General features: G+C 45.1%; 1 protein-coding gene across 1 annotated transcript in view; it reads left to right on the top strand.

Moving 5' to 3' along the window:
* The window catches only part of Acp3 (acid phosphatase 3), a 44,846-nt gene extending 25,223 nt beyond the window's left edge, over positions 1-19,623 (top strand). Inside the window, exons 8-11 of the mRNA XM_032911180.1 lie at positions 1,053-1,135; positions 3,554-3,657; positions 9,479-9,648; positions 19,063-19,623. Coding sequence (XP_032767071.1) covers positions 1,053-1,135; positions 3,554-3,657; positions 9,479-9,648; positions 19,063-19,181 — 476 coding nt within the window. The 3' untranslated portion in view covers positions 19,182-19,623. The remainder of the gene's footprint in view (positions 1-1,052; positions 1,136-3,553; positions 3,658-9,478; positions 9,649-19,062) is intronic.
* Positions 19,624-25,550: the final 5,927 nt, after the last annotated feature.

The raw sequence follows: 25,550 nt of genomic DNA, 5'->3' as shown, positions 1-25,550 counted from the left end.
CAGAAACCTAGCAACTGAGATTAGGCTCGATGGAGCTTGAAGAACAATATGAAGTCTCCTGAGTATGGGGCAGCCTTTCCTGGGTCAGAGACATGGACCTGTTCAAGACCAGTTTCTTCCACCCACAGCCAGGAAATCCCAGCATCCACAAAGAGAAGGGATCACCAGTGGCCTTTGCTAAGTTACCAGCCCACGTGCCTAAGTGGAACTATTTCATGAGCCTTTTAAGGGGCAGGGACTGCGTCTGGCTCAGTTAGCATCCATCGTCCCTGGCCTGTCATAACTGTTAGGTGTGCATTTCTGAAAGTCCTACAGACTGTGGGATTACCGTCAGAACCTTCGGTGTTGCTTGTTACCAAAAATAAATAGACATCACCGAGACCCACTCCTGAGCCAGAGCACACACACCAACAGGGCTTCAAGGACTCTCTCTCTCTCTCTCTCTCTCTCTCTCTGCCTCTGTCTCTGTCTCCATCTCCCTCTCAGTCTCCCTCTCCATCTCCCTTTCCTCCCCCACCCAACACACACACCCTGGCTACATTTAAGAAATGGTCCACAGGAGACAGTCCATGATCTATATGTGTGGAGAGTTCTTTTCTCCCATGGCCTCCCGCAGGTCTGACCACCAGAGAGTAGAAGCCAAGGGTGAAGAGTCAAGTGCCTGCCATGCCACTATCTCATGATCCGCATTGAAAAGGATCATTGGCTAACAACGGACTGTCTATAATCCGAAAAGCATGGAAACTTTGGCGAGTATCAGCCTCCTAACTAGGGCTTTGATGAAAGCTAGGACAGGAGAGAGCTTGGGGGCCCGCCCACCCAGCTCTCCTGTCCAAACCGTGTAAGGCACGTATACCTCTGAGTTTCGACTTCCACAAGACCTAAATCACACTGCATGACATGGGGCAGATTAGGAGCCAAGATTAAGTCTTTGCCTAGTCTGTTGACCCGCAACAGATAGAACTGTCGACTGTGCTTAGACAAGAAGCCCACACAGCACTGTATAAGCCTATGCTTGGATCAGCCCTGTTGTTGATTTTGTCTCCCCTAAGGTGTCCTGGTCAATGAAATCCTCAAGAACATGAAACTTGCAACTCAGCCACAGAAGGCCAGGAAGCTGGTCATGTATTCTGCAGTAAGTACCCCTGTGCGCACTGAGCAGGCACGCGTGCTCAAGTGTACCTTGGTTGTCGCCATCACGAAGCCTCTAGAATTAGTCTGCCCTTGAGGAAGTTCCATTGTGATACTAACACCGACAGTAAGACAGTCATACACACCAGAAGGCACACCATGACATCCAATAAAAGCAAGTGCTTTTGTGTTTCCAGAGAGGTAGCCAGCCATCCTTCTGCTGCAGGGCATGGGAAAGAGATGCATCAGGCATTCTGAATCTGACAGACCTGAATCACTGAGAGAGAGGGGATTAGGATAGTAAAGCACGTCCTCACTGGTACGTAGGGCTCTTGAAAAGAAAGGCCAGAGCACTGAACCGCTAGGGATGGTTTTGTGGAGACTCTGGTCTCGAATTAAAAAATAACAAATAACTGGTCTACGTGATATGGAACTTTGAAGCTACATGCTACTGTTTAAACCTAAATCGATTATAATTACATAGAAGAAAGCATCAGGCTGAATGTGGTAATTCCCGCTTGTAATCCCAGTGTTTGCCTGGAAGACCGAGATTGGAAGATTACTGAGCCCAAGGCAGGTCTGGACCCCACAGACAGTGGTTCTTAACCTGTGGGTCGAGACCCCCTTGGGGATGAATGACCTTTTCACAGGGGTTGCATATCAAACATCCTGCATATCAGATATTTATATTACAATTCATAACAGTAGCAAAATTACGGTTATGAAATAGTAACGAAATAAGTGTGTTATTGTGGGGTCAAAACAATATGAGGAACTGTATTAAAGGGTTGTACCATTAGGAACGTTGAGAATCACTGACAGAAAGAGTTCCAAGCTGGTCTGGACTGTATACTGAAACACTGTTTAAAACAGAAACTCACAAACACACACACACACACACACACACACAAACACACATACACACACAAACACACACACACACACACACACACACACAGGGTGGGGGCAGGGGGGAGGAAGGAAAAAGAAAAGAAGAAGAGAAAGCTAAAAGCCCTCAATTGCACTGTCCACATTTACGGAGCTCATACAGCTACACAGCCAGCATCTCTTGGGCTGGACAGCACAGACACGGAGCCTCTAGCATCACTGTCTTGTTAGACAGCCCTCAAACGATGCAGACCATTTGAGTTAGAAGGCTTTTAAAGGCCGCCTTGTCCTACATGCCGCAGATTGTGGTAATGTGTGAAAAGCCACAGAAAGGTGTTCACTGGGGAAGACATCCGGGCAGGTAAAACAGGGGCAGCACTCGGGAGTGCATCCTCCTGTGGTGACTGGAAGCTGAGAGGGGAACTCTTGGTATAGAGGATTGTACACGCTGAGGGGTAAATGGGGTAGCACCAAACTAGGGTGGTAACAGGAGAGAACATGGTTAGATGGGTTTTGTGGAAAGCTATGATTTGGCTGGAGAACATGGGGAAGTCATTACCATCCAGAACTCTGAATGGGAACGACTAGAGAAATAACCCACACAGGAAGATAAGAGGAGCGCTTCTGAGAGAGAGGTGGGCCTGACATTAGACAGTGCTGCCAGCTATGTAAAGCTTCTAAATGGCGGTTCCAGTCCTAACTTGTATAGATTCTACCAAGTCTTAGCCATGCGCTCTCTTTTCTCACTAGGTTGGTTCTAACTTCTTTTGAATGTGTGCACTATCGTACAGCTTAGGCACTCAGATGTATGCAATAAGTGTGTGTGTGTGTGTGTGTGTGTGTGTGTGTGTGTGTGTGTGTCCCCTTCCACTGAAGGGTTAAAATTTCTAAAAGTTAGTCATGAACAAAGTCCAGACATGCCTGAGAGAATTTGAGATAGGGCTCACTGGCCCGACTATCAGCTCCCAAGGACACTGGCCATCTGGAGCCACCCCCTCCCCTTCCTTCACTCCCTGAGGATGGGTCATCCCCAGAGAGTTGAGATGCTAGATTACACGTATGCTTTGTTGATAGAAACTGTGAAGTATCCACACGAAACCCTGGTTTTCCCTATATAAGCTCCCAGGTTATCTCCTGTGTGGGATATGTGTGCACTGCTCATCCATGTCAAAAGACAGTTAAACTCTCTCTTTGAGAAATGGAAACAGGTTAACTTGCACAGCTCATGCTAAATTCTGTCATTTACTTTTCTAAATCTTCCACTCCCCGCTTCCTTACATCGTTAACCTCCCTAAACATCCTTGGTCTCGAATACTCTTCTCCAACTTTAAAATCAAAGATGTTGCAAATACGTGGGAAACGTAACCTGGCACGTGTCCCAGACGCGCAAGAGAAGCGCATTCTTTACCCTTTTCCCTATCATCACTGAGAGTGTGGAGGGATCAGGAACCGTCACTGCAACCTACACAGGCTGAAGCCTGTAAATCTGAATCAGGAAGCAAGCAGTAAAATTACTTGTTTTCAATCTCTGTAGCACGACACTACTGTGAGTGGCCTGCAGATGGCGCTAGACGTTTATAATGGACTCCTACCTCCCTACGCTTCCTGCCACATAATGGAATTGTACCAGGATAATGGGTAAGTGCCTGCTTGGGTCTGTTTGTTTGTGTTTGAGATGGGATCCTACTATGTATCCTAGGCTACCCTGGATAGCAAACCAGGCTGTCTGGAACTCATAGAGATATTTTTAAATACATTTTTATTAATCCTTGGAAAAGTTTATAAATGCATTCAATGTATTAATATATTTTGAACGTCTTCATCTTCATCTTCCCATGAACTCCTCCTGGATCCAACACACACACACACACACACACACACACACACTTTTCCAACTTCATGACCCCACTATGTTCAATTCTATGGACCACACCTCCAAAGCAAACCAACTTTTCCTCTTCTACAACCCATCAACCCTCTATAGTGCTCAGCTAGGCGTTTCACTCTTGACTTGTTTGTTTAGACAGCGTTTCACTACATAGCTGGGGTCAGTGGGTCTTGAACTCAGTTTGCAGCCCAAGCTGGTGTTGCTCCTCCCTCCTCAGCCTTCACAGGGCTGTCGTTACAGGCATGCGCTACTGGGCCAGCCTGCTTAAGGCCATCATGTCCGTCTCTACTCAGTTTGTCTTTATCCTCTGAGGTCAGGGATAACAGTGCTTCTGACTCTTTTGATCCCGTGAGCCTTTTATTGGGAAATATTGTATACACAGAAGATGGACTGAGAGAAACGTCCAAAGTGAAGGAAATTAATTTTTTTTAAAAAATGAAGGCAATGTAACGAGTAGGCAGACATTACATATTTTTGCTTGGGGAAAAAAACTGCTGGTACAAGACACCAGGGGGGAAAGAAGGATGCTTGTCACATATACAAAATATAAATAGTGCAAACCACAGCTCCTGTGACTCATATCCTGTAGTTTTAAAGCCCTACTGCCAGGCAGTATTAACCCACTGGTGGCCTGGGATGACCCTGCACCAGTGACTTCCTTGATCTCTGAAGAAAGGAAGAGAAAAGAAAAGTCAGGTTAGATTTTTCAAATGTCCGAGTTTACCTGGAACTGAGGGACGTCTGTCATTCTGAACATTCCATAAATATCTTGAAAGACAATAACGGTCACAGCTGCTACACCAGCTCCTCAGGTGCAGTGCCAGCGAGGATGGTTTCACAAAGTTTATGTCAGACATTTTGCTAACTGGTTTGGCTAGATGTGAACTTACTACCATTTTAACTTAAGCCAAAGGCAGAGCAGGCGGCACAGCAGAGTGGCCAGCACTAGCAAGGCAAGACTAAATGATGAAATACAAACTCCATTTTTACATGAGGTGTGTGCTCTGATTGGCCCAAATCCATGCCTTTGTTTGCATATGAGATGCACTGTGATTGGTCCAGTGCATTGGTACCTCTTCTCTTGATATAGATGCAGGCTGTTCAGCAGGGAGACACTTTCCTGTAAGGAAATATTAAAACACCACCAAGACTTTATCCTCAGCCAATCTCTTAACTATTTACAAAAAAAGTGGGTCCATCGTGTTCAGAAGATGGTAGACACTCTCTTTCCTGAACCTATGACTGGCCATGAATAGATCAGTGAGAGCTTGGAAACAAACATTCCCTCATTAACACAAGAGTTTGGAGGGCACTCTGGGCATGTAGTTGAGAAATCTAGCTACAATCCCAGCATCAGCTCGAGGAGTAGGCTGTTTCTTCAGATCTAAGACAAGAGACGTTGTCAGCTTTCCTCTGTGCTTTCTCCTCTCTGGTGACTGCACCACAGTCCTGAGCTTACTGGGGTGTGAAGTCCTGGGCTGGCTTATTGGGGTGTGCAGTTCTAAACTTGATTTATTGGGTCTGCGGTCCTGAACTTGCTTTACTGGGGTGTGCAGCCCTGAGCTTGTTTACTGGGGTGCGTACTTCTAAACTTGATTTACTGGCGTGCGTAGTCCTGGGATGGCTTATTGGGGTGTAAAGTCATAAATTTTACCTGGGAACTACAGTATGTTCTCACTGACTCACTTTCCCTAACGGCCTCAATCAAGTCCCTGTTATTAACTTGTTATTAACTTTTCCATGAAAAAAACCTGGACACACACACACTTTATCAAAGAGTCACACACACACACACACACACACACACACACACACACACAACACACACACACACACACAGTTAAAACTGGGTTAACTTTAAGTTAGAATAGCATAACCTTCTCTGATATGCATTAAAAGTTGATTGTTTGCTTTAACTTGTTAAAACAGGGGAAGGTGTCCGGAAAAAAAAAAAAAAAAAAAGAAATGATTAGTTGTTTATTACCTGATCCTGATTCCAAAGTCATCCTAGACTTTATCCTGAAAGGAAGAAACTATAGTAACACAAAGGGAGACTGTTTCCAGTTCCTGGGCGTTCTTAATGTGGAAGCTGTTGAAACTGTAGCTGACATGGCTACCCCTGCACTTAAAGGGTGTGTTGCTTTAGAAACAGGATCTTACAATGTAACCCAGGCAGGAAAGAGGCAAGTCCTCTTTCAGGTCCGTGTGGTGGAATTTCAGGCATCAGCGCGCCATATCTGCTCCATCTCAAGGGCTTTTCTCCTCTAATTTGGCATATAAGTTCAAAACTGAAGGTTATGGAAAGGGATTCGTTGTGCTAAAATACTGCCTTTTTCCATTTTTACATTTTGTGCCACAATGTTACCGGTGTTTGTGTACCTTTCGTAGGCATCTTTGCCATGAGATCCAATTTGGGTACTACTCTGCAGATGTATTAACTCAGAAAGTTTAACTTTCCCTTCTGCATCGGCGAAGATCAAGCCCTTACACAATGGGAACTAAGCTCTTGTGTATCTAAGCCTCCAGCGCAGGGTACAGCTGGTCACTAGGTCAAGGCTGGTGCTTCACGCGGTGTGTGATAAACGTACGATGTTCAAGCACTGGGCTTGGAGAGCCGCTCACCTGCAGGCAGCTTACACAAAGGAGCCAAGCAATTGTATCAAGTGCCCTGGCCCCTAAGAAACACGTACTTGTAGTTCATACTTTATTGGTTAAAATGACATACTGATCCCACCGAGCTGCAAGGGAGTCTTCAAAATGCAGTCACTTCTGGGCCATGAGTCTAGTTTTTGGAAAGATAATCATGACTTCGGTGGACTGTTGGTCATCAAGGCCACTTGAGGGGGAAGGGCGGGGGGCTGTTGTACCAACCCATACCATATTTGGGAGGTTTTTTTTAATGTATCTTAAGGGATGGAGAAATGGCTTAATGGATGCAGGGATTTCTCGGCAGATATGAGGACTTGAGTTCAGATCCCAGCACCCAATTGTGCATCTTACAGCCCCAGTCCTGGGTGTCAAACACAGGCAGATCCTGGCAATAAATGGCTAGAAGGTGTAGCCAAAACAGCCAGCTCCACATCCACCACTGAGAGAGAGAGAGAGAGAGACCATCTCCAAATTAAGGGGCAAAGCAAGGGGGGGAAGTACCCGACATTGGCCTCTGATCTCCACCCATGAACACATAGGTGTGCGTGCACACACACATGCCATATCACATGCATATACACACAAACAAAAACATATCTCGTGAACGAACATTGCAGTACTGTGATCATTCTTTAAGGTGCGTCTTTAAAGGTTTGCGTATAATGACATCTACAAGTTGAAATTTGAAGTCATTACAGTGGGGCAGATCATCAAATCCTACTTGAATTCCCCTCCTGACTCTTGTTGGGGAGTTACTTCCACAAACAGTTTGGCACAGGCCCATTCAACCTTCCAACTGTTTGGTTTTAGCAGTAAGATGAGGCGAGCCCAACTTAGAACGACTCAGGATGAATCTATGTCCGCTTTCTCTCTGAGAGGACTTTGTCTGATGTCCTGGCCTACCCCTAACTGTCCATGTTGTTCACATCTGTGTTTATGGCTGAGGGGAGGACATACTGAGAACACTGACATAACCCCCAAGAACAGAGAAGATAGAAAGGAGTGAATGAAAATCACTGAAGGGGCAGAATAGGACGGTGAGTCCCAGCACCTCGGTAGACCCACATTCCCCCTTTAGAAATGACTAACGCTTTACCATTTCTATAGTTTGTCATTAACAGAAAGCTGGAAGGCAAAAATTCCTCTTGTTTACAAAGATAAACATTCCCCTTACCTGTTTCGGTAAAAAATAAAAAAGGGCAGAATGGTTCCCGTGCACTCCCTAGTGGTCAGTTGCTCTCCCTCTAGCCAGTTCCCCCTCCAATGGGCCACTGGAATGAGGGCTAACTTATCTCAGAGGCTCCACGCTGCCCCCAAAGTACTCTCTGACCTAGGCAGGGCACTGACACACCGGTTTCATACAGAGACCGCCTATCTCTCAGCTCTCTTACCATGGACTCTGTTCACATTTCCTGGTCCCAGCGGCGGCTTCCCTCTCGTAACTCTGTGCCGATGCTGTGTTTACATTCCCAACATCCGCCCCCTAATAGTTATGGTGTTAACTCCCAACAACCCGTTAAAATCAAGACTCAACAAACTGCAACCCGACAATCAGATTTGTATGTTAAATTCTCAGTCCACACTACACCCACACAATAAACCTACAACCAACTGATAAGGATATAAACCGCCCACCTAGATAAGATAGATTTGCCTACAGAAGTCTATCCCAGCTACCTTGGCGATTCAGGACCACCCAGATCTGAGTCATCCTTCTCCGTCTCCATCTTGATTCTCCTTCCTTCCCCTCTCCCGCCTTACAAAAGCTTTGTCCCCGCTTTATTTTTTTTACTGTCCAATCATGGCCTTGACCTAACTTGTGCCAGCCCTCACCTGCATAATGACATCAACCTGCACTTACCCAGAGATCCAATGGGAACGAGGATGAAGAAAGCCCCTCCCCCATTCCCTGAGCTAACCTGTCCTCTGGAGCAGTGGTTCTTAACCTCCCTTATGCTGGGACCCTTTCATACCCTCATGGTATGGTGGCCCCCGGCCATCAAGTTATTTTTATTGCTACTTCATAACTGTCATGTTGCTACTATTATACATAGTAATGTAAATGTCTGTGTTTTCCAATGTTCCCAGACAACCCCTATGAAAGGGTAGTTCAACCACAAAGGGGTCGAGACCCACAAGTTGAGAATGCCGGTCTTAGCTGAAGCCTCCAACTTGTGCTTAGGACCTTATAGGAGGTCGGTTTAATACACGAGCGCTAAGAAATTAGGACAATCCATTCCCTCAATACAGATGTGAAGAAAGCTACACCAAGGATTAAGTGTGGATTCAACAAGAACTAGGGAGTACTCATAACACATACATACATACATACATACATACATACATACATACATACATACATACATACAAACAACAGAATCTGTCTTAAGAGAGGTCTCTGCAGTTAAAAGCATATACTGCTCTCACAGAAGACTTGAGTTTGGTTCTTAGCACCACATCAGCATCCCGCAACTGCCTGTAATTCCAGCTCCAGGAGATCTGAGCCCTCTTCTTTTCTCCATGGCTACCCACACACACTTGGCATCTACTCCCTACACACACACACACACACCACACACACACACACACACACACACACACAAAATAAAATAAGTCTTTAAAAAAAAAAAAAAGCCAGTAGCTCCTCACTCTTACTCAAAGTCACACCCATCATCTTCTCTGACGGAGGACGCCGGTCCATGTTTATCTAACAAGTCAGCCCTCCCAATTCCCGTCCCCAAGCCTGTTGCACCCTCTTAATTCCCCGCCCCCCACATCCCCACACAAACTGGCTGGAATCCCTTCTTTCTCACGAGCTCTTCCACTGGTCCCTAGGGATGTGTTACAGCTGGGTGGAAAGAAATTCACAGGACGCTTTAGCATGGCAGAACTAACAGCTCTGTCCTCTGCCTGTCGCGCCAGGGGCCACTTCGTGGAGATGTACTACCGGAATGAGACCCAGAACGAGCCCTACCCACTCACACTGCCGGGCTGCACCCACAGCTGCCCGCTGGAGAAGTTTGCAGAGCTACTGGACCCCGTGATCCCCCAGGACTGGGCCACAGAGTGTATGGGCACAAGCAACCACCAAGGTACCGAGAACGCTTCGGGTTTGTGAGCTTGCGGAGCTCGGCAAGACGTGCAGGGTGCCTTCGCAAGCAACTGGGGTTTCCAGAAAGTTCTTTAGCCTTTGTCCCCAGCTTGGAAGGAAATGGGTTTGGGTTGATAACCGTATCTTTTAGGAACCTCGCACTGTAAGCAACGCCTATCTAGCTAGCTAGCCTTACTCCTACCTGCCGTAATCCCCTAACTTGGTCTTTCTTTCAGCGTCGCTGTAAAAGAACAACCAGTTGCCAGTGTAATCAGGAAAAGAGTTAGGTCAAACTTGTGGGGCTGCTGGGGATCCATGATTAGCACAAAGAACTCTATTGCTGAAGGATTCGAAGATTTGGCTTGAGCGGGGTGGAGTAAAGCTGCCCTGGGAATGTCTGATGTAAAACAGGTTTCAGACGAAGCCTACCAGTTAGCGTGCAAGCATGAAAAAGAAGACACTTATCCCAGGCTAATGGGCAAAGGACTGATTCACCTGACAACAACGCTCACCTGTTCCCCTGCCTTCTCTCACGAGACAAAAAGATGAGACAGGAGGACACCTGGAGGAGTTTTCCATACCCAGCCTAGAACGATCAGATTTTATATGTATGTCAAAAGATGCTGGGTAGCAGAACTGAATAATAAAAGCCTCTTGGTATCCATTCATGTTCCTTCCAAAGAAACTAAAAAATCAAGCTTTCTGGTAAGCTCCATATATGGCATCCATACAGCAGCTCCTGGAAGGCACTTTGTATTCAATGAATAACAAGAGCAAGATATCCAGACACAGCACCTCAGAGGTGAGAATGCTGTGCAGAGGGTCTCCCAAAACTCCAGTGCCTGCGATGCAGAATCTAAAGTTGATACACAAGAGGAGATGGAGGACACACACACACACATACACACACACACACACACACACATACACACATACACCCCGCTGAGACAAAACAAGAATATTCTAGATGCCTCCAAGTCCAAAACTTATTGGCACACTGAGGGTGGCTGCAAAATCTGCTCGGAGGACAAACAATGTTCAAGGCTTTGATCCCGGCACCTTCAGAAGCCATAGCCAAGTGCCAGGCCTATGACCACTGCTATGTATGCACAAAGCTGTGCCCACATGATACTCTTTAAAGTCTCGACTGGCCGTGTGGCAGAACAGACCTGTGTTTCTAAGGTAGATGAAGGTGAAATGGCTCCTGGAAGTGGCCTCCACTGGAAGCCAGACCTAGACCATTTCATGACTAACCCAAGACATGGCTTGAGAAGTTCCTTTGTGTTATTTTTTCCCCATGTAAAGAACTGTCTTTTAGCAGCAAGGCCAGTGAAAGGCAGTGGATAAAAGCATCATAATTAGGAAGTCCAAAGGGAGATGCTTAAATAATGAACTTTGAAAAGCTTCTGTTTATTTCATTAGAATAAAATTCCTGCAATCAGACTCGAGGGCTCTCCTTTTACTTGGGGGTGGGGGACAGAAGTTGTGATAGAAGTGACTGTTAATATAATATAAAATTACTCAGCTGGGTTTTTAAGTTAATATTTTACAGTAAAATATAGTTTGAACTTCTTCTGATAAAAAGATTAGCAGTAGATAGCTCGACCACAGCTACTCAAGATAGAATTTGGCAAAAGAAAACATCCTTAGGAAGTTTACAGTGTGTTACAGAAGTGATACGTCTTACTCGGAACGAGAACATGTTTTGCAACTATATGGGTTATGGTGTGAACAAGAATTATAAGATACAAGAATTATAAGATAAAATATCAATTCTACAAAGCAAGAATTTTATCTGTTGTGTCCTCAATACCTCAGCAACCCAGTACAAGGCATTGTTTGGTGCTCAATAAATATTTTCTCACTGGTGTATAATTAGTTATCTTTCCTCCTGAGTTCCTGCTTGCCTTGATTAGACACAATACCCAGGGAGTCCTGTTTAGCCCACTCTGACCTCTATTCCCAGTTTGTCTCATCTTGTTAAACCCACCTGCAGAGTGTTTGCAGAATTTCCCCTTGACACAGCAGCCTTGGCAATTCAATACCCAAGGGAAGAGAAATATGACTATGACTGAAGCGTATCAACCAGAAGAAAAAGCGGGGGCTGCCATGCTGCAGTATCCCATTCAGATTGAGGGTGACACATCTGTGTCCCTTCCTGACACTGACTTCCACAACTTCTCTTTGGAAGCTTGACATTAGTCGGAGCCGCTCCTCACAGACATCAGCAAGTGACACAAACCAGAGGGGTTGATTCTGATTCAAGTTGCCCACACTCCGTTGGTTCTAGCTAGCAGAACGCTTGTTAGGAGTCTGTGGGACGAGATAGCCTCTGATAAAATAAACTCTAAACATGAACTCCTTCAAGAAAAAGGACTGGATTCCACCACTGTTCAATATAGTCCCAGCGGGGGATGCTAGAGGTGGTAGGCAGAAATTAAGACATTCTAGATACGGGGAGTGGCCACTTGGTTGGGCCACCACTTGCCTTAGCATAGGCACCATAGGCTAAGCATGGAAGGCAGTAAGGATGGATGTCATTTTAATGAGAGCAGCAAATTTAATACATGGTTTATCAAATAAAAGGTAGAGGAGTCCAAGATCAATCTGACAAATAGCTCTATCAGCTGAATTGTAATCTTGGGGTGGAGGGGTCAGAGGTCCGGCAGTTGAATACAGAACACATGTTCTGAGAAAGCCGATACCTAAAGCAAGACAAAAATTATATGTGTGTTAATGCATGTATGTATGTATCCTACATGTATGAGGTACTGGCAACCCTGGAATTGATGTTTGCAGACTGGATAATTATTCGACTCTCCAGATTCAACCAGACTTCCTCATGGAAGTTAATTGGTCAGTAATAAGGGCCAGAAGCTATGAATGAGTCTCAAATGCGACTGCTTTGCAAAGACCCAGTCATCGGCCATATTTGCAAAGCCACCCTTTGTCACTTAGCACCTGTTTCGCATGGTCATATTTAAGAGCCCCTTCTCCATTGTGTCTCTGCCAGCATCATCCCTCCCTCGAGGACAAGGCCAGCTGATTAAAGCATCTTTTCCTTACTCTGTTGCCCTTGCCGTCAGGTCCTCAGGACATGGCCATCAGTAAAGGTCTTGGCACTTGCAGAATTACTTGATTTGCAGTAATTCAGCCCCATGCCTATTTCTGCCCTCAGTGGAGGCAACTGTGACGTTGGCCATGATGATCTAGTCTGTGTCCTGCCAACCAAGTCTATGCCCAAGGCAGACGAGATCATCAGGGGAAGAGTTAAGAAACAGGCCCTAGCCATACAGGAGTGCCATGATGGAGGACACACAGGTAACCCTGAAGACACACCACAGAAGCAGTTAGCTAAGCCTTAGGGGGTCCAAGAGGTTTCTCCAATGGGGAAATGTTTAAACAGAAGCCTGAAGGAGAAAAGGAGCCAGCCAGGTGAATGGAGCTGAGCAGGAAAGACAATGTCCTAAAGAAAGGAGAGAGAGAAAGTACAGGGGTCAGGAAGCTGAAGACACCATGTGTCATTTTGGTTCTTTTTTTTTTTTCGGAGCTGGGGACCGAACCAGGGCCTTGCGCTCCTAGGGCAAGCGCCACCATGAGCTAAACCCCAACCCCCACCATGTGTCATTTTGGAAGAGGTAGGTGTGTAGTGCCCAGGTCAAGCTGTGCTGTCCAGGTCACTGAAAGGCTTTGGTCAGAGGACTGATGCTGCCATTGGCTTCTTATTTTAGAAGACCCTGGCTACAGAGAAAGACTGGATCGGATAGGAAGGAGGCTGAGGTCATGGAGAATAAGAGGCTACTGTAGTGATCAAGGCCTAGAACGAGAGACAGAGTGGGCTGGGGGTGCAGTTCAAGTGGTGAGTGCTGGGGCCATGCAGGACAGCTCGGTTTGATTCCCAGCCCTGCAAAGATACTAGCTGTGATGGCAAATGCCTGTAATCCCAGCACTTGGGAGGCGGAGGTAGGCGTTCAAAACCATCCCTGGCTACAGATTCAGCTGAAGAAAGATTGTGTCTGGCCCATTTCCTTTAGCTGCTTTTGTGTGTTCCCATGTGGTGGTGGTCTCTTTGTAGCCCTTGCTTGCACCAGCTCACTTTGGAGTAAGAAACACTGGCTGCCATATTTCTCGGCTCCCAGGATGCAACTCTGCCAAATGTCTAAAGTTGCCTATGGTTCAAACGGGCAGACCATTTCCAATTTGAGAAGTGTGAAGTTTCACAGAGAGGCCGGGTGTGGTAGCACACACCTGAAATCTCAGCGGTTGGACGTGTGTAAGGCCCTGGGTTCAAGACTCGGTACTGAAAGATGGAATGATAAGGGACAAAGCTGTCTTTCCTGTGGGCTTTTGTCTATCTGTCTGTTTTTGGTTTAGCAGGTTGGGTTTTTTTGTTGTTGTTTTTGGTGTTTGTCCTCTTGAGCCCCTGTCTAGCTTCTTTCTGATTAGATTCCTTCCACCAACCCTTTAAATAATGACATCCTGTAGCTGCTATCTACCTCTACAATCCTTACTGCCACATCTAAGTGAAGAATCATAGACCCGTTATTTGCAGCTACCCCTTGGTCACATCTGTCCACCGAAGAGCTCATCTCGACCCACTTTGAAAATAAAGGTCATTTCCTTCTAGCGTCTGTACCAGTCCTTTTTCGTGGTGTCCCTCTCCAGTCACAGCACAAACCCATGAGGTTATGTCACACGCATCTCTTTCCTCTTGACCAGGGTGTCTAGTCTGTCACCAACACTTTCCAAGTCAGTCAGAAGATCGATCAGCATTCTAGTTCCCTCCTCCGTGTCCCCACCACCCCTGCAGTTCCAGTTTGTAGCCTCAGATATCTTGCCTGAGATTTCAATAGCTCCCTACCCAACCTGCCAATTCTCCACCGTCACGACATCCCTAGTTCATTTTCTTAAACATAGACTAGGCGTCTGCCTTTCAGGGCATCTTAATTGCTGGTCATTTGTTAATTGCTCCAAAGACTAAACGGGAAGCTTAAAACAGGGGTTGGGGATTTAGCTCAGTGGTAGAGCTTGCCCAAAGCAAGTGCAAGGCCTGGGAAGTCCCCAGCTCCGGAAAAAAACAAAAACAAAACAAAAAAAAAAACAAAACTGGGCCCCAGTATGCACATCAAGTCTTAACCCCAACCCTGACTCCTGTGTGCCACCCACATATAACTACTCATTGTGTCCCAAACACACCCTGGGTGACAATTTCTGTCCCATGTCAAGTCCTATTCCTCTCATGGGCCATCTCAAATCTCACAAGCATTCCAATTTACCCTCTTTTTGCAAAATGTACGTAGTCCACTGATTGCACTTTTCTCTGTTGGAACAGCATTGGTAAAATCTCCACCTCAGTGAGTCACCTTGTCACAGACTTGTCTATCTGGTTCTCCTGTCACATGACAGGTTTCTCAGGAGCAGAGCTTATGGAATCCCCGCACCTCCCAAAGCCCGCCTGGCACAGGATGTGGGCTCACTGCATGAAGGTCTGGGTGGGGGTGCTTGTTTCACGGGACTGCTATGGTAGCATAGGCAAAATTAAGTGGCTAATTAGAAATTAAATTTCTAAATTCAGAAAAACAACCATGGAAATTAATTTACCTTTCCAGGGACTCACTCTAATAGCCCAGGCTAGACAGGAGCTTAAAACCCTTCTAAGTTAGCATTCTAAATGATAGGAGTATAGGCTGGTGTCATCATTCCCAGCCCCATGAAAATAGATTCTTTATTTATCTATTTATTTTTGTTTTATGTGCATTGGTGGTATTGGCCTGCATGTATGTCTGCGTAAGAGTAAACTCCCTGGAATGGGAGTAACAGACAGTTGTGAGTTGCCATGTGGGTGCTGGAATTGAACCTGGATCCTCTTGAAGACCAAGCAGTACTCTTAACCTCTGAGCCATCTCTCCAGTTACAAAAATTGAGTCTTTTAAGACATCTTAGTCTTTTAAGACATCTAAGGTGTGTGAGTGTGTGTGTGTGTGTGTGTGTGTGTGTGTGTGTGTGTGTGTGTGTGTGTGTGTAGCAACAGGGTGCGAATCATCAGTATCTATCTCTCTTCCTTATTTCTATCTAGTCTCTTCTTTCTGTTCTTCTATTCTATTTGGTTCTTTCCAACTTTATCCTAGCTCCATGCACAGTTCTAATAAACTGTTCGGATTTAACTTTCCTAAAATTAGACTTTTCATGGCACTAAATATCATCCCGACCATGGGAAAACACTAAACTAAAAGTTGACAGTTTATGAATCCTAAGTCATTGTTTTTGGTGGTTTTGTGGGGGAGGGCAGGTTGTTTTGTGTATCTCAGGGTGGCCTCAAATTCCCTATGTAACTGAGGAATGTCCCTGAACTTCTGACCCTCCTGCCCCTCCCACCCCTACCCAATGTATGCAGTATTGGGACTCAAACCCAGGCTTTGCTCATGATAGGTGACCACTCTGCCAGTTGGGCCACACCCTCACTTTAGTCATTCGTTTTAGTGTTAATATATTAACACCCATGCCCCAGGTACTAATCTATGGCCCATAGATATGAATAGGTACAATTCTTGTATCCTGAAATGTATATATAGTCAATTAGAAGAAATGAGAGACAAATAATACATAATACATGTAGTAAGTATTTTTGAAAGACTCCCTTGTGGGCGGAATGGAGTGGAGGATGGTGGATGTACTTTGAAAAGGGAAGACTTCATTGAAAAGAGCAGACTTGTGCAAAGACTTGAGACGAGTACTCCATCTGGGCGTCTGTGGGATGAGCTCCAGCAATGCTAAAAGCCCAAGCAATAGCACTGAGCGGGGATGCTAAGGGATGTTTGAAGGGAAGCGGTGGTGTGGCTGGAAGAGTCATCATCAGGACCTCAGCTTCTGCTCTGATGGACACAAGTATCCATCCATAGCTCACGTCACCTGAAGGAGCCAAATGACAGGATTTGACTTGTAAAAGGATTTGGCTTGGCTGCTGCACTTAAAACAGACTGTGAATAGAATAGCAAGAATAGAAGCCGGGGATAGGTAAAGAGTCCATTACAGTGGTCCTGGCAAATGGGGCCAGCTCAAAGCAGATGGTGGCGGCAGAGATGGAGAGAGACATTGGTTCCTGGGTTTTTTTTTTCCCCAGTAGAACTGACAGGCTTTCCTGACAGGTCAGGTGTAGATTATTTAGAAAATAAGGGAATCACGGAAGATTCATTTTACCCCACATTCCACCCCACCACCAGCCAACAGAAGTTGGCTATGAGAAAATCAGATCTGGGTGGAGGAGGCTTGGGTGTTCTCTTTTGAACTTAAGGCTGAAATGCCTGTTGGATGTCCAGAGGAATCCGTACCCTCTATTATCCAAGAGCCCACGTGCCAAGATCCCAGCAGATGCTTGACATAGCAGAGAGTGTTCAACCTGTACACACAACACTTTTCCCTGCACATATACACCCATGATAAAGTTTAATGCATAGATTAGGCAGGGTTAGAGATGGTCAAGGACAGCCATTAAGAAAATACAACAAGATTGAAGATGTAGCCCAACTGCTAAGACACTTACCTGCCTAGCACACTCAAGGGTTCAATCCCCAGGACCCCATAAACCCCAGAGTGATGATGCACCTCTATAATCTTGCAAGATGGAGGCAGGGGGATCAGAAGCTCAAGATCTTCCGTGGCTGCCACATAGCAAGTTCCTACCCACCTGGGCCACATGAGTCATGTTTTCAAAAACAAAGCAAAAGCAGAACAACTATTTAAATGAATTAGAAATTAATGAATCCAATGAAGGGTGTATAAACGGTCTCTCTGTCTCTGTCTGTCTCGGCCTCGATCTCTCTGTCTCCATTGTATAGTTTTCATCCTTCAATGAAGGAAAATATACTACAGCTCCTCTTCATGGGTCCAATTTCTGGCATCACAACTCTTGTATCTTTAACCATTATTGGGTAAAATAAGGGTGACTTGAACACAGGCACTGAAATACGTGACAAATGCCTGGTAAGCAAAGTGCTATGGTGTGATTGGTGGGTAGGACATGGAACATAGGCTTGACTGACAAAGGATGACTTGCTTCATGTCATGGGCAGGATAGGAAGGGACAGCATGAGACACCATCATGTTTCTCAGGAAGGTGTAGAGTTTAAAATTTAGGATTCTTTTATTTCTGGAATTTCCCATTGATATATTCATACGATGGTTGACTACCACCGGTAACTGACAGAAAGTGAATCCATAGGTAGGGGAGTACATGCCAAGTACACACTGGATACAAGTCAAGCTTAAGCAAAAAGTCATAGCTGGAGATGAGGGTAGATTCAGAAGTCATACTCATCATGTAGATGGATTTGAAATCATGAGACTGATAAGATCCTGTGCTTCTAGGACCATAAAACTATCTGCTGAGCTTTGACCAAATGATCTCTGCTTCTTCCTTTCCTCCCTCTGGGATAAGGTCAGGCTAAATCAGTGATTTTTATCTGTGTTCCTGACGCAGTAGTGTTCTACAGATGAGCCATGGGTGCCATTATCTATCAAGAGAACTTTTTCAATAATCACGGATCCATACTACTACATGCTTACACACACACACACACACACACACACACACACACACACACACACACACACACACAAATGCTCCCCAAAGTCAACCTAGGCTCAGTTTCTCCATAAGACCTGGTTTTTGAAAAATCAATTTTAAAAATAATGATTCCACCTCTTTTAGTCAATTGTTTGAATTGTTCAGATTTTCCTCTGAACTTGTGAGCAGATCCACTTGATAATTTAACCGTATAAAAATGCATAAAATTCACTGTGGAAGCTGAGGCAGTAGGATTGCAAGTTGGAGTCCATTCCATGGAGGGGAGGGAAGAAGGAAAGGGGGAGGCATGAAAGAAGTTATCATTACGAGGTGACCTTGGAGATATTTCCATCAGTCTCCTTCCCTTTGTGGTAGAGCTGAGGCCAAATGTCAAAGGTCATGCACCTCCCCCCTACCCCAGCCCCGTGATCTGCCCACCACACTTTACCGAATCCAAAGCTACTTCAGAAATTCCTCTAGAATTTACAATCAAGGCAGGAAAGGTGGACAGGACGGCACACACCCGTAATCTCAGCACTTGGGAGGTTGAAAGGCAGGAGGATGAAGAGTTGAAGCTAGCTCACCTTTGGCTACATAGAGAGTTCAAGGCCCCTCTGGGCTGTGTGAGACCCTGTCTCCAAAAACAAACAAATAAACAAAAAACCAGGACAAAGAAGGCACAAGTTATATAAACTATATTTCCGTACATGAAATAAAGCATTTTTTCATTTTTAAGTTAAGGCCAAAAGTCAACAATGGGATATGACTTTCGTCTTCTCTCAGAGTTTGTTGTTGTGGTGGTCTTCACGGGTTCTTGATGCATCAATTTCACGTGTATTTCTCGTTCCGCAGTGCTGAGGGTCATCCTTGCCACTACGTTTTGCCTGGTAACCGGGATCCTGGTGATATTGCTGCTTGTTCTCATCCGCCACGGACCCTGCTGGCAGAGAGACGTGTATCGGAACATCTGATCAGACAGCCGACTTCCGGTGATGTGTCTCCGTGAAGCAGCACCGGCAGGAAGCTCTTCCGCCACGCGGGCTCTGTCCTGCCCATGCCCTGCATTTAGAACTTGTCTAGAGATGGTGTGAGCTCACCGCCTCAGGGAGACTGCAGAGCTGGCACCTTAGTTCTGTCTCCTTGCCACACAGCTGTGGTGTGGGCTGCTCACAGGGTTAGGGTAGGTCTCTTTTGCAAGGGACGCCTCCGTCCTCTCACACGGAGGTCCTGAGAGAAATAAGAAGCCAAATTCTTTCCCACACACCTTGTGACTACGAAGAGAAAAGGGAGAGAAAGTGGGACCAAGATGTAGATTAGAACATACGAAGTAACTCGGAATATTAGTGTAGAAGTGGAGGATCCGCAGAAAAATGACTTTAGTTATTCAATATGCCTCTCTCCTCCTCCCTCTCTCCCTCCTCCCTCCCTCCCCCCTCTCCCTTTCCCTTCCCCCCCCCCTCCCCTGTCCTCTGTCTCTCTCTGAAAGGCAATTCAAACCCAGAGTTTCATACCTGACAAACTTCTGTGTGTACATCTAACACACATACACATATATCCATATTCAAAATGTCTTTAGGTGAACTGTAGCATCATTCACCTTAAGCACCGTTCAGGTCATTTCCTCTCAGTTTCCATACAGAGAAATAACTGGAAAACCAGTAAGATAAGTTCACCTCCCACCCACACCCCCTCACTGCCTTATTTTCATGCAGCTGCTATTACATTCACTTTTAAATTATATCTCTTCATGGTCGCTATGAAATGATAGTTTTTTTTTAACTTATTTAATTTTTACTGTAGGGCTGGAATGCAAACCCCCTGGGTCCCATGCAAGCGCAGAGAGTACTCTATGTGAACTACGCCCTTAGTCCTCTATGACTTTTGTAAGTGTCAACACAGAAAGTAAAGTCCCGTGAGAATGACAACCTACAGGCTTAAATCTTATTTCTTCTTCTAAAGTAGAAAACTCCAAACAAGATGAATGCAGAAGTCACGTCTAGATTTCATTCTCGGTGAACAGTTTTATTCTGCTTCCACTACGTATGAGTCATGGTCCCATCAAACACTTCCATGATGGGCACCACCCATGAAGTCAGTAGGAAAAAGACCAAAATGTACTTTATACCGTGACAATCTGCTCCGGACACACAAGCATTCGGCTGGTGATAAGTTTGATCTTGATCCTCAGTAGGTTGCCCTACTTCCTTGGAGTTGTCCAGATTTCAAAATATACCTGGTGGGCGGGGTTAGAGAAGGACCTCTCTCCTCTGACCGTGCTTCTCCACGAACATGTGCTCTTCTGAGGACAAACTGAGAAGTTCAAGCTCCCAACACCATACTCAGAATTCACCTTGCAGGACTGTCTAGATGCGGGATGCTGGGACCTTTGACTCCCAGCACAGAACTCTGCTCTCCACACAGATCATCACCCCATCCCTCGAGACCCAGGTTAAATACGACTCGCTCATGTCTATAGCCTGTACTTTTAATATCATTCTCAGTGAGCCAGAGTCATTGAAAACAAAACTCAAAGAGCGCTCTCTCTCTCTCTCTCTCTCTCTCTCTCTCTCTCTCTCTCTCTCTCTCTCTCATGCATGTATTTATGTGAGTATGCATGTGATATGAGCACACACGTGTGTGTGCTGTCTTCTCACACGTGCTCAGAGAACAAAGAAGGATGTCACACGCCCTGCTCTATTATTTTTCTTATTGCCTTGAGACAAGACCTCTCACTGAACTCCAGAGCTATTTGACGTAGGGTGCTTGGGACCCCAGTGATCCTTCATGCTTGTCTCCACAGGGCTCTGAGGTTACCAGGGACACAGGGCCCAATCCTCAGGACCTACCATCTTTTGACATAGGTGCTCTCAGGCTGAACATCTGGTCCTCATCTTCTTCCATTGGCTCTTACCCACCTACCCATCTGCCCAATCCCCAGGACCTACCATCTCTTTGATTACTGTATAGAGAGCTCTCAGGCTCAACATCATTGTGTCCTTTATCTTCTTCCATTGGTAAATACCATAGCCAGTTTTCATACACCATGGCAGAATCCCAAGTTGACAAATGCATATAGGGATTGTGCAAAGCACACAAACGAACTGTAGGGTGTCTCAGAAAATAAGCAACTTCAACAAGAGGGGGTGTGAACTCCTGGTACTGATAACCACTTGGTAGATGGGACCAATGTGACCATTCCGGTTGCCATGGTGATATTGTTGCAAGAGCATCACTAGAGCTGCGATCACCTCTGTTGTGATGTGTGTTCCTTGTCATTTGAGAAGCCTTTGCGTAGCACTGCCATGTAGCAATCACTAACTTGTTGATAGTAATTATAAAAACCACCAGTGATGCATATACAGGAAAACAGAGACAGAGAGAGAGAGAGAGAGAGAGAGAGAGAGAGAGAGAGAGAGCGCTAGGTTATCCTGTGCTTTGATGGCATAGCACAGAGAACTGGGAAACTTGTGAAAAAAAATCCTACTGCTTAAGAAATGGCATACATGAGGCTCCGACTGGCATTCACTGGGCAGCTTTTATACAGAGACTGACATTTCTTCATTCAGCAGCTTTTTATACATTTCTTCCCTGGATTTACTTGTATTTCCCGTTTTCTCAACTCCCTGCCCTCTTTCTATCTTGCTCTAATATTGTTAGCATTGATTCCTCACAGTCATGGAGGCTTCTGGTTTGTTTGTTTGGTTTTTTTTTTTAAAGCCAAATTATAACTGCTTTCTCTTTCAAAACCCTCTACAAAAGACCACAGGAGCAATAGTGAAATGGCCCCCTAGATAGGGCTAAGAGACACAAAGAGTCACACTCGTGGTCTTAAATGGTCCACAGACACATTTGTAATTGTAAGCTTTTTTAAAGGAAATGAATTCTAATATAAAATCTTATTTAATGTAATGCATATAAGATAACATTTCAGGAAAAAATGTTCATGGAATATTTTAAGGCAATTTTCATACTAAGTATTCAAAAATGTGATGTGATGTTTTGTTCCAAGTTGGAGTAGCCACCTTTGAGGACTTGGGAGTCCCTGGTGGCTCCCATACTGAATAGTTCTGGCCTAGGCCATTAGATGACAGCCTAATCTTTTTAAAGCAGAGAAAACACATCCTTTATTTATAAAATATGCTTTTGGGTATTGTGAAGAAATGGACATCATCTTTAGGACGGGGAAACAGCTCACTGACGAAATGCTTGCCTAGCATAGACAAGTCCTGAGTTCCATCCCCAGAACCACAATAAACCAAAGTAAAACAAACACAGCAGATGACCTTTACCCTGTGTCTTCATTGTTTTTTAATCTTTGGTCAAACTGATGAAAGATTGTCTGAAATGTTTCATTTGTAAGCCTGTATTACAGGTATATTAGTCGGGGTTCACTAGAGTCACAGAACTGCAGTCCAGCTAACCCAACAATGGGCAGCTGTGGATGGGAAGTCCAAGAATCTGGTAATTGTTCAGTCCTATGAGGCAGGTTGTTTAAGCTGGTCTTCTGAAGAAAGAGGTTCCAACAGATGCTGGCAAGTAAGTGCAAGCTGTCGAAGAAGAATCTCCTTCCACTGTCCTGATGTAGGCCTCCAGCAGAAGGTGTGTACCACTCTACTTGGATCTGGGACTTTCTTTATCCCAGGCTGACCTTGAACTCAGAAATCCCCTTGCCTCAGTCTCCTGAGATTCAAGGTGTGTACCACCTTGCCTGGACCTAAGCTTTTCATGGCCACTGTACCTCAAGGTCTCCAGGTCAAGATCCAGGTCAGAAACTTGTGTCTTCCAGCCTCAAGATCAGGATCACAAGTGAGCCCTCCAGTTCTGGATTGTAGTTCATTCCAGATGTAGTCAAGTTGACAACTGCGAATAGCCACCACGACAGGTAATAGCCAAGACCTCTTCAACGTATCCCACACGGAATTAACTAATTCCCCTTTGTGTCTTAGTAAGGAAACCTGGAACAGAAGCAGAGGGGAATGCTTTTTCAAGGTAAAATGGTTCTGAAAGCAAAAAGCAACGAGGGCTCAAGAAAATCCATCATGACTTCCTGCACGGTTCACTTTATAACTAGATGAACAGGAATTGTTTACCGTGATGATTTCTGGGCCCAGTCACATGAAAAATAAATTTATGATGTAATAAAATGGTTAAGACAACAATTGTCCTGAAAAATCTAAAGGTAACTTTGGTATTCCCCCATAAAATCAAAAGCCAAGTGACAATATGTGACCCTTGGTTGTTACATTGTCCAAATGGTTTGCTATTGACATTTCTTTCCAGGTTTCATGTCTTAGAAAGAGGTACAACAAAAATACATACATTGAAGGGGAAATAAAATCTGCACGTCTCCCGCCCTCTTTGAATTTAATATAGATTTATTGCCAAGTACTTCTGTAACTGTAACTGTTCTTGGTGAAGTGATAGATGGAAGATTGATTCCTCTTTTAAAACTGGCATTATGGGTTGTGTGTGTTGTGTGTGTGACTTCTGAAGTGCATAAGGCCCTGCATTGGGTCCCCACTGCCGAAAAAAAAAAAACCAAAATGGAAAAAAAGAAAACTTTCTGGTTTTGGTTTCTCTCCTTGCCATGTTGGGGGGTCTCTCTTGTTTCCACGCCCTTCAAGCTTCTGGGCGAGCCTTTGGTCTCCATCTCCCATCTTGCCTTGGGAGTTCTGGGATTACAGACACGGACACCCCACCTGGCTCTTTTGAAAGCACGGACCCTGTCCTCAGGTTTGTGCTCATTGGCTCCTGAGGGACCATTCTTTTCAACACTTGGATCTCCGTGTTGGTAATGCGTTAAGTACTTTTGCAGCCGTGATTTGAATGTAGTTTGTCACGTTTAAGCTTGTATGGGAACTTGGCTCCCAGTGTAACCACCCTGGCAGGAGCCTTTCAGAGATCACTAGGTCATTAAAAGCTTGGTGTTGTCACCTCCTCAGAATCTAGAATCGTCTCAGAGATGGGCCTCTGGCCACGTCCGTAGGGGAGTACCCTGGTTATGTGAACTGATGTAGAGAGGCCATCTTAGCGGTGGTTGGGACCTTACTTGGGCAGGGATCCCACACTTGGTCAAATGGGGAAAATGAGTTGAGCACTGAAATGCACTCGTTCCTGTCTCCCTGCTTCCTGACTGGATGCGATGTGACCAGCTACCTCAAGTTCTCGATACCTTGCCTACCCTACCAGGGAGGGCTTTGCCCTTGAGCCACAACAAACCCTTTGTCACTTATGGGACTTTTCTCAGAGCACTGCATCATAGCAATGGAAAAACATCAAGACAAAAGGGATCAGTTGTTTCCCCTTGTGAGTTCTTGCTTTTGCAGGACTGGGTTGGACACCAAGATTATGGGTTGTTGTTATTATTATAAACAGTCCCTCTCATGTCTCTATGTCTCCCTCTCCCTTCTCCCTCTCCTTCTCCCTCTCTCCTCCCCCTCCTTTCCCCCTCCCCTATTTTTTATCCTTCCCCTTCCCCCTCTCTCCTTCCCCCTCTCCCTCTCTCCCTTTCTTTCTTCTGAGGCCCCGACAGCAGCCCTCACTAGAGCAGATGTTGGCACATGACCTTAAACTTTCAGAACTGTGAACCAAATAAACTCTTTATGAATTGTTCTGCCCCCGGTGTTTTGTTTTGCCAACACAAAAAACAAATCAAAGACACTTACAAGGAGAACAGAAGAGAAAAAGGTAGTTGGGCCAAATGCATGAAGACATCTCAGCTTGGACTCTTACTGCCCATATGACCTTAGGACAGTTACTTACATTTCCTATCCAAGTCCTCTTGTCTATAAATTGCAGGCAGCAGTAATTCATATTCAGAGTGTTATGAGGAATGTACACTTGAGTACTTACAAATAACAGGAATAGCCCTGGGCCCTAGGAAGCAATATATTATTATTATTAAAGTAATAATATTTTATTAAATATTCAGTGGAGGATGTCAGGAATTTATCATCGCCTACCAAAAACCATTATCATTCTGAATTTTATTGTTAAACAAACATGAGATGTGATTTTTCATTAGCTCTCTACATACTCTCAAGAGTGGATTTCAATCTTTTCCCCATCTTAAAGTGACAACCTTTATTAAAATGATAGAGTTTCCCTTGAAGGAGCAGTGGGGACACCAGCGATCTCATTAAAACCATTGTTTTGATTGAGGGTCTGTTTCTGAGAGAGCGTATCATTGCCTTAAAGAGTAAATGCATCTCAGCAGGAGGTCAGCTGCTGTCAGAAACTTCAAGGAAGTTCATTAACTTAACATGTAAAGACAGTCTAGGGCTGGAGAGATGGCTCAAGAGCACTGACTGCTCTTCCAGAGGTCCTGAGTTCAAGTCCCA

This window comes from Rattus rattus, chromosome 8, assembly GCF_011064425.1.
Source record: "Rattus rattus isolate New Zealand chromosome 8, Rrattus_CSIRO_v1, whole genome shotgun sequence".
In the NCBI taxonomy this organism is placed as follows: Eukaryota; Metazoa; Chordata; class Mammalia; order Rodentia; family Muridae; genus Rattus; species Rattus rattus.
The sequence above is the reverse complement of the archived record's forward strand: the minus strand, read 5'-3'. Positions and strand labels throughout refer to the sequence as shown.